This window comes from Apteryx rowi, unplaced genomic scaffold, assembly GCF_003343035.1.
Source record: "Apteryx rowi isolate R43461 unplaced genomic scaffold, aptRow1 scaffold_7, whole genome shotgun sequence".
Lineage (NCBI taxonomy): Eukaryota > Metazoa > Chordata > Aves > Apterygiformes > Apterygidae > Apteryx > Apteryx rowi.
In genome coordinates, this window is record NW_020450982.1 from 890,193 (window position 1) to 899,761 (window position 9,569).

The 9,569-nt window shown below is 41.1% G+C and overlaps 1 protein-coding gene across 2 annotated transcripts; it reads left to right on the forward strand.

The window, feature by feature from the left end:
* Positions 1 to 243: 243 nt before the first annotated feature.
* ECHDC2 (enoyl-CoA hydratase domain containing 2) lies at positions 244 to 7,275 on the forward strand. Of its 2 annotated transcripts, none has more exons than XM_026086855.1 (10): positions 244 to 849; positions 1,584 to 1,651; positions 2,261 to 2,348; positions 2,844 to 2,930; positions 4,081 to 4,173; positions 4,799 to 4,855; positions 5,266 to 5,453; positions 5,894 to 5,944; positions 6,133 to 6,166; positions 6,254 to 6,301. In XM_026086855.1, the coding sequence occupies exons 1-9, from the start codon at positions 843 to 845 to the stop codon at positions 6,151 to 6,153; spliced, it is 660 nt and encodes a 219-aa protein (XP_025942640.1). In that variant the 5' UTR covers positions 244 to 842; the 3' UTR covers positions 6,154 to 6,166; positions 6,254 to 6,301. The 2 variants fall into 2 exon arrangements, with proteins under 2 accessions (XP_025942640.1, XP_025942639.1); XM_026086854.1 differs by lacking the exon at positions 6,133 to 6,166 and adding an exon at positions 7,006 to 7,275 and having other exon boundaries at positions 246 to 849.
* The last annotated feature ends 2,294 nt before the right edge of the window (positions 7,276 to 9,569 follow it).

A 9,569-nucleotide genomic window follows, 5' to 3' on the forward strand; every position in this document is an offset into this window, starting at 1 on the left:
GCGGAGCGGCGCGGGGGGGCCCGCGCGGGGCCGGGGCGCTTATTTAAGCCGCTTCCCCTCGAGCCGCCCCGGGGCGGTTCTGCAGCGCCGGCGCGGAAACCCCTTGGCCGCTCCCCTGCGGCGGCCGCCCGCCGTCTCCTCGTCTTAAGTTGCGTCCTGGCGCTTTCCTCGAGGGCGCCGTTACCGGATAAACAGCTGGAAGCTCGGGGGGGGGGGCGGGGGGGTTAGTTACGCAACTGATCTTAACATAAGCAGTTCTGGTTTGCATGCCTGAGTTGGGTTTTCTGGCATCCGTAACGTAGGGTACTGAAGGCAGGTCTGCGCCCGTGCAAGGGTGAGGGGCACTGAGCAATTTGCCTTTTGGGCCAGATTGGCAGTGCAGTTGCTTAACGGTAAGGGTAACTATTTCTGGAGCTTATAAACACTTCCTCAGTTTCTGCTGCTGTTCCCTCAAGTGTGGATTTGCGCTGTTCCCCATCCCCCTTGCGCACTGACCGGCCGTTGGCAAGGGCAGAGGAGTAAAGACAGGGCTCTCCGGCAGAGCAGAGGACTCGGCGCGTTGGAGCACCCTGGGCAAGTGCAGCAGCATCTTAGGGAGGATTTGGAGGGCTGGGAAATGAGCCCAGCCGGGAAAACGGGAGCCGGACTTGCAACTGCATCACTGCAAGCAGGGGCCGAGTCCCCTTCCTTGCGGTAGTACTTATGTGCCTCACTTTACTATGAGCAAAGCCTGTGAGTTTTGGAGAACTAATTAATTCTTGCTTGTGGAAGCTTGCAGACAGCACCATAGAAATGCCTCTAAGTAAAGAAGAAGGTGACCAGTGTATGTCCATCGTCATAAAATGGCTTGTAAGTTGGAAACGGAGCCCATGCCTCCCCTTTTCTTCAGCAGAAACATTTGGAAATGGTTCTGCTATGAAACACTGCTACTGAGATGTTTTTTTCTCTCTGAAACATGTAGAAATCATCAGATAATAATTTACAAGTCACAAGTGCAAGGGAGAAATAGGTAGATGTTGTGGTCTTTTTTTCTGCTCGGACTTACGAACTCTGAATGAAGTCCTTTCCACTAATGAGCTTAGCTTTAAATGAAATAGATCTGCACTTTGAAAGTGGTTCTGGAGCGTGAACTGAGAGTGCCTAGTTTGTGCTGTTCTCATGCAAACAGCAATTCCGAGAAGATGTTTTCCTTCATTAAGGAATATACCTGAGCACAGTAGGACTGTGCCTTGGGAACTGAATTAAATAATGCTGGAAGCAGAAACCTAATATGGATCATTTCCTTTTTTCTTGTCATTATTGCAGATGCTTCTAAGATATAAATACCTGAACCATGTTCATTTTTTTAAAGGTCTGCTTATTTATATTATTTGCAGTGCTGCTGAATTTTAGTCATCCTGCATAACTGGATTTTACACACAATCCACCACCTCCACTTTTAAAATAACTGATTGTTTTTAGAATATACCTTGTAGGCATTTTCAGAAAAGAGAAGATGCAGCATATGCAGATATTGTTCCCAGCTGAATGACTGTGTCAGAGAATTAAACAAAGTATAACTGAAGTTGTCTCCTATCACTAAGGTATTGCTGAAATCCTAATGAACCGACCCCACGCAAGAAATTCATTGGGAAAAGTATTTGTAAATGAAGTGAGTATAGCCCTGGCCTGTAAACATGTTTGGAATCATGATCGATTAACTAAATGTGATGAGAATAGCTGTGATCAAGACTAATTTGTGGGAAATTTTGAGACAAAAACTTGATCTTTTGCTAAAAGTCAGTGTAGACTACATCGGGGCAAGGCATCTTGGCCTGAAGAAAAGGGGATTGGGATGTGTGTACATGCAGTAATGTCACATGAAGACTGAACAGAGATACTGGAGCTAGATTTAAGTTAGCTGATTCAGACGCAAGTTAATGTGTCTTACTTCACTTGAGTAATTATGACAAAAACACACTCAGTGTCAGGCCTTAGCAGATGGTCTGCTGGAGGTCAATACATTCCAGAGAAAGTCTGGTTCAAGGCTGAACAGGAGGAAGGACAGTTTAAGGTGCAGCAAAAGTTTGTCTTTGAATGGAGGAAAAGAGATGGGAAACCTGTCATTCTGAAACTGTTATGAAAGGATCGTGCTGGCTCTACATAAATGATTTTCCCATATGTCATATGGGGAACATTTTGTCATATATTTGATAATTTAGGTATATACATCTACATGCTCAAAGTTTTTCTTCTCCTGTTTGTATTCCCTCTTTCATAGCTGTTCAGTGCTCTGGAACGTCTCCGCTTCGATGAGAAGGTTCGTGTGGTGGTGTTCAAAAGTGAAGTTAAAGGTGTATTTTGTGCTGGTATGTAACAAAGGCTCTGCAAGGTGTTATTAAAAAATGGATGACTCGGAGCTGGGGATTGATCAGCCTGTGCAGAAAAGCACACGAGAAGAAAAACGGGCTGGATTTTGTGTAACAAATAGTAAACACATTGCTCTGTCTTTGGCCTGTTTGCCTCTCTGATTCAATAATGAAGACGTGTGATGGAATGAGCCACGCAGGCTGAAGTCTAAGCCTTTCTATGCTACCATTTCTTCTCAGTTTATAACCACCTTCAAGCCCAGGTGATTGGTGCTCCTCTGTGAAAACAATTCACCAAGAGCAGAATGGAGCGTCCTAGCCGCTGCTCCAGCCCAAATGTTCATGCTCTAGAGCTTCCTCTGACTTTACTTAACCAGGAAACTGGCATTTCAAGACAACTTCTGAAGTTGTCTGTCCTGTGGGCTGGCAGCAAGGAACACAACTCGGATGTCTTTCCTCTGTTCCTGGATTCTAACCTTTTTCTCTCCCATTTAGGTGCAGACCTAAAGGAACGTGAAAAGATGGATGACGCAGAAGTCGGGCTCTTTGTTAAAAGGCTGAGAAATCTCATGGATGAAATAGGTAAATGATTATCCCAGTTTGAAAATCCATTCCATGCTGTCCACGTTGAGACAATTAGAATTACTGAAAGAAAGGAAGGGTGCTAGTCCCAGTATCCATTTAGGAAAAGCTCCCCAAACGGCTCTGTCATAGGCCTCATACAAAGATATGATCAGAATTAAATACCAGCTGTCCTGCTGCTACTCCAGGGGCAAGATGCACTTCAGCACTGTCCTTTCCAAGATGAAGAGCAGCACACAGACATGCATATAATAAGTATCTGCAATAACAAAGCATCGTATATAAAGTTCCATGTAATCCTTGGGAGAGAATGCTAGACAGAATGAGTAATGTTGGTTGTCTCATTTTTTTAATGCCCCCCCAAAAGCACTGATGATATGGTCTAAGAACATGGACTCAGATCTCTGAATGAATCTGTTGCATCTACGGGTTTTTATACCTTCCACGCCTCCTTCTTTTAGGAAAGGAATATGTACTTCTATAATTGATTTTCTTGGCCTATTTATGAATTTTTCTGTTGTCACTGGAGAGGAATACTGAAGTCAAATCTGACTGGAATACCGGTCAGAATAGCACTAGTAAAATTACAATATATAGAGAATGACTGCGTCTCACAGACCACAGAAACAGCGTTACAGGGAGGGTTTCCTCGTGGTTACAGCACAGAACCAGCACATGCTTCTGAAGCTCCCTGACTGAATACTTAAAAATATATTATTGAGCAACTAATTTCCAGATGCCTCAGTTTGCTCAACTATGATATTACAGCAGTATTTGCCAAGTTCAGGAGCCCTGGATAATATTTAGAAAAGCACTTGAAGAGCTAACCCTTGTACCAGTGAATAGGGACAGTGCCTTTGCTTCGACTGTTTAATTGTAACAGCTGGACATTCATGTCATAAATGTGCAAGGAGACAATTCATCCTGCTTTGTGTTGCGGTACTCTACAAAAGGGTATTTTCATTTTTCTTTCAGAGAAGGGGGAAGCACAAAAAAAGACTCAGTTTCTACCACTTAGAGACAATCAGAATATTTGTGGCAATCATACAAAAGAAAAGGAAGTCTGACCAGTTTGAAATGCTTGAGAAATTCAATGCTTGGGAAAACTGCTTCTGGAACAGAACTTGATGATCTCTATTGTTTTCTGTAGCTGCACTGCCTGTACCCACGATTGCTGCAATAGATGGCTATGCTTTGGGTGGTGGACTGGAACTGGCGTTGGCTTGTGACCTTCGAGTAGCAGGTTTGTGTGTTGCTTAATGTAGGATTCTCCTTGTAATTGGTGATTACCTTTTAAAGAAAACTTGCATTCGTGATAGCTGACTGCTAATAGAATCCAGTTGGCTAACAGAGGAAATTAAACAGTTCAGGAAATTACTAGGCATCTGTCCACAAATTGTGACATTTAGTTACTACTGGGAAAGCAGCTTCCTTGCTTAAAAAGTAAACCCTATGTTTAGGCAAGATTAGAATCCCTTCAGAAAACTATTTATTGGTGAGATTAAATAATTATCGTATAATATTGGGTCAGCACTCTGACTTGATCTAGCCTTCACTGCTTAAATCAATTTTGACTGGAAGCCTTGCTTCTTCTCTTGCCTTTCTTTGATTCATTACATTTCATCTACTATGGGCCCAAGATTCATTCTTCTAGATAAAATTGCTGCCTTATGGGTAAGCAGTCAGACTGCACATCCCTCATCTGACTTGAGAGGGAGGTTGGTTAAGCACTGCAATATTCAAATTTTCCAGCTACTTGGAGAAATGTAGTTCCACTACAGCGTGGACAGTTTGTAGTTGTACTAGCACAGCTTCTTCTATCATCAAAAAGTAATTTAATCCCCCCACTTTTTTTTTCTTTTTAATAGCTTCATCAGCTAAAATGGGCCTTATTGAGACCACGAGAGGGCTTCTTCCTGGAGCAGGTAATCTTGTTTCATTAATATTCAGTCTCTTACTTTCTCAGCTATACAGTAAATATTTACCATTAGAGCACCTGAAGGGTGTTGGGTTTGGGTTTTGAATGTAAATTAGAAGCAGCATCTTGTAGTGACCCAAGAGATCTATGAATCCAGGATTCTGTTCCAAGCCCTGTCTCTGACTTGCTATGAATTTAGGAAAGTCACTTTACTTTTTTCCCATTTATGAGAATACTCACAAGGATGCTGAAGACTTTCAGATGCTTAGCAAAATGCTGAGATCCTCAGCTGGTAGTAAATGAACAAATATATGATCCTATATTTTTCAAACCTCTTTGTTATATGAGGAAACAAAATATTATTACTTTTTTGCATTTCTCAGAAATGGAAAATGGTGTTTTGACTATTGTCTTAAGGTGGAACCCAGCGCTTGCCCAGATGTGTTGGAGTAGGCCTTGCAAAGGAGCTCATTTTCACGGGTAGACAGATTGATGGACACCAGGCCTTCTCGATGGGCTTAGTAAATCACACAGTGCCACAGAATGATGAGGGCGATGCAGCTTACCAGAGAGCATTAACTTTGGCTAAAGAAATCCTTCCTCAGGTCAGTGTACTATTCATGTGGTCAATGTGCAGAAGGTGTCCCTGCTTCCCTTAAGAGAAGAAAAAAAAGAATTAACTCTGAAGTGCCTTTCCATGAAACATTAAAATCTTAGTTTCTGTCATTTAAGCCTCTTAACCCCGTCCTTTTTGTGAATGCAGTTTCTGCAGGAACAAGTGTTGACATCAAGCTACATAACCCATAGGACAGTTTTACGCCACAATTGTGGTTATGTAGACCTGCAGGCCACGCATGGAAACCTTACATTGCGTACATCTATTAACTGTAAATAATCCTAATTTGTGTTTTAAAGTACTCACTAACTTACTGCAAATTTCTGTAGACTGAAAGGTCATTTGGAGGTAGGGTAATGATGTAACAACAGCATTAATGTAAACTGATGTGGCTTTAATTATTATTATTTTTTATTTTTTTTAATAAAGGCTCCAGTTGCTGTGAAAATGGGAAAACTGGCAATAAACAGAGGAATAGAGGTAATACAATTTAAAAAATATATTAAGATAAAGACAGCAGACAAGCAGCTCTTAAAAATTACTATGGTAAAAATGTTTAGAATGCACAAATTATAATCCTTGTTTAAACAAGGCATTTAAAACCTTTTCAAGGTTTTTAAAGATTGGCTTTAAAGACAAAATTAACATGGCAGGATTTTGTTCTACAGATGTTAGCACTGCAGTTCTAACACAGGAGTGAATGTCAGTACCAGTCACTGCAAGTGAACATTTATTGCTCTGAGAGTTACGGACTTCACGCAAATCACATTCCTTCCGTCTCATCCCCAGGTTGACATTGCGTCAGGGATGGCTATCGAGGGGATGTGTTACGCCCAGGTAGGTTACCTTCAAAACGCATCCCTGAAAGGAATAACTGTACGTTTTCTGAAGTGGGTGGGATTTCATAGCATCATCTTGTGATTTCCCCTCTATAAAGGAGGCCTAACAGATAAAATCAAGGCTCTGAGAACACACTTTGGTGCAGTTCCAGATTTCTGTTTCAGAATATTAACTGTTTTCTGATAAATAGTTGCCTTTTTCAGCTTTCCTAGGGCCAAAGTCATTCCTTAAATACCCTTCTACCTAAAGTAATTGTATATTCTTACAGTTTCAACAATACATTAATTACAGCATGAGCTTTACAAATGGTTTAGTATTAATGGATTAAAAAAATGGGTTCCTGTTACAGTCATTCTTTTGGACAAGTTTTGAGAGCACACACCTTTCTCAGCTCGTAGAACAATTTAATTGCTTTGCCCTTCAGTGTATTTTAAGGTGATACATAATTAAATTATTGAAAATGCTTTCCTTATATAGTTCTCTGGTCTACAGTCTTAGACATTTTACTTGTGATTTACACTAGTCTGTTTTCCTGATTGCAAAGTGTGGAAGAGGAGACTTAATTTACTACTGAGAGAAAAACAATCTCTGCAAAGGCTCTAATACCACGACTGCCAAATTAATCGGTACTTAAAATCATATCAGATTTGTCAATGAAAACAACCTTTTTTTTTTTTTTCTTTTTTTCTTTTTTAATGCAGAATATTCCCACGAGAGACCGTCAGGAAGGGATGGCTGCCTTCAGGGAGAAAAGACCACCTCGGTTTATTGGCAAATAATGCTTCCTGGTGTCCCCTTAATTTTTTTAAAGGTAACTTGAGAGTGAAGAGGAGCCACTAATTTCTTGGGATTATTTTTATGACTGCATATAAACTTAACTCTTTGCCACGGACTGCATTTGTGAATACTCCACTGGATCTTTTGTTGTTGGAAGAATTCCCCAATAAAAAAATTTAACTTTATAAAGCTGATCTTTTTAAAGAGGATACAAATCTTTTCTTTCCTTGTTCTGAATCCAGAACAAATTGACAATAAGGAAATAAGGGCCAGCACAAAATGAACAAATGGTCTTGGTTCATTAACTCCAGGATGAACTGCTCAGAAGGGCCTTCAATCTACAGGTAGACCTGGTTCATTTAGCTTCTGTCCTAGTCCTCATGCCTGTCACTTAGTTCTCCTTATGTGGTTCGCTAGGTGGCCGCACAGGAATGTGTGCGTGGGGCAGGGTGAGAAGCAGGGTTGCTATTTTCAGGGGCAGCAGATTTATGCTTGCCAGAACAATGTAACTCCTGATGGATTGTTTCCAGGCAGCCAGTACTGACAAATGYTGGATTACAAACAGCTGTCTGGTGTTTGCTGCAAATGAGAGAATTTAGAATTCTGTTTATAAACTTTGTACCTAACAGTGCAGAGACGTATCTGGAGTCTAAACATCTGGATGCAACTTCCTCAAAAAACAGGAGTTGACATTTTAAGTTCCTGAAGGATGCACTATCTGTGCCTTCCTCTGTGTCAGCAACAGTAAACTTACAGGCATGGCCTTCTTAAGAAGAGGTCCTGTAAGCAACACAGTACAAGATATTCCCATAACAGTTTATGAAGGATTACAACAGCCACATATGTGTTTGTACTTGCAGCTATTCATTTAGTATGGCTTGTGACAGATTTAGGTCTTCCATAGTGTGATGTATATGAATCTGTGCTATCCAGTATCTCAGCAGTGATTCGCTGGGCATCAGGATCACTCTGGACATTTTCTTTGATGTTACRTAAATATGGCAGTCCATCTCCTTCAGGTAACATGCTGCAGTAGCTGGCAGCTGAAGTGCAAAGGGAAAGCTTATCTTCAGGAAACTTGCTGAGATAGCAGGAGAAAAAAAAACCACTCTAGGTCAGAAGAAGGCTATAGGCAAAGTGGCTGGGGGAATTTTCTTCCTTCGCACAGTTTTACCATTGAGGAGCTCTGCTGGGATACAAGAATAAGCAGCAAAAACTCAAGGGAGGAAAAAAAAAGTGCTGCAGGCATTCTAATTCACCCATGACGCTGTACACATCTCAGCCATGGGACTCAATTATAAAGAAAGATGATAAATTGTTTCCTTGAGTTCATAAATGATTCTTAGAATGGATCATAGAAGCGTTAAAAGAAACAGACTATAAAGCAATCATGGATTCATGACATAGATAAAATCACCATTTTCAAATTACGTTGCAGCTTTTTGTTGGTACTGTGGGGAACCCCAGACTTTTCTATACACGGATTAATGGCTGCCAGTAAACTATAACAACTTTACTCACAGTAAGTATCCTAGGTCCTAAACACATTTTTCTTTAAAAAAGTCTTAAGTTGGATACAGAACAACTGAACTTTGTTGTGTTGGTTGAATGTCAACAAAATGTCAGCTAGGAAATTATAGTTTAGACCAGCAATYTGTTTTGAATTGAGATTATTGTTTAATTCTTGATTATGCACAGTACAGTGAAAATGTCTGAGATAGATAGGAAACATTGCAACTATTGCTTCTAAAGCAACTGTCTTAGGATCCCGTTGTCTGAAGTTATCAGTCAGCTACTTCATTGGCCACAAAGGTTCCCTATGGGGAAAGAAAAGTCTTTCAAGCAAAGTGTCGCCATACAAAACTCTTAAGTCAGCAGTCAAGGCTCTCAAACAGATGTCGAGTGTATGGAGAAGCTTTGACTTGTCATATGCACATTCAAAAACCAAAAAGCTAAAAAGGATTACTGAACACTAGGTCGGATTAGACAGTGTTATGATATGCTGTAATTGTTCCCATCCTTGATGTAAATTTGTCACAGTAGCTAAAAGTATTATCAAAGTCACTCAGAGGACAGCCTTTAAGAAACAAGTCTCAGATACCAAGGACTAGACCTACAAACACACTGCATCTCAATGTCAATAGGAAAAGATTACTCAGAAGAGAAATCTATCTCATGATTTACAAAGAAATAAAACCTTTCCAAGACAGTCTGCCATTACTCTGCCAGGTAATCCATCCGCCAGAACAAGCAGAATTAACACAGAGCAGTGGTCTTTCATCCCCACGTTTGCTATGGACAGAGGAAAACAGAGCCTTCGCTCCAGTCAACTGAACGTACGTGTTTGGTGCCAGCAGTTGGCAATGTCCAAAACACGTGCATGCGTGTGACCTGCCTGCACACCCATGCATGGCCCCTGCATCAGGCTTGCCTGCTGTGTCAGCATCGCGTGTTATTTGAGGCCCGCGGCACAGGGAGCAATTTGAGC

Bases quoted from the DNA above. Each gene is read 5' to 3' on its own strand.
- ECHDC2 (XM_026086854.1), top strand. The intron at 1,652-2,260 runs GTGAGTATAGCC...CCTCTTTCATAG, and splicing joins GAAAAGTATTTGTAAATGAA to CTGTTCAGTGCTCTGGAACG. The intron at 5,945-6,253 runs GTAATACAATTT...TCTCATCCCCAG, and splicing joins CAATAAACAGAGGAATAGAG to GTTGACATTGCGTCAGGGAT.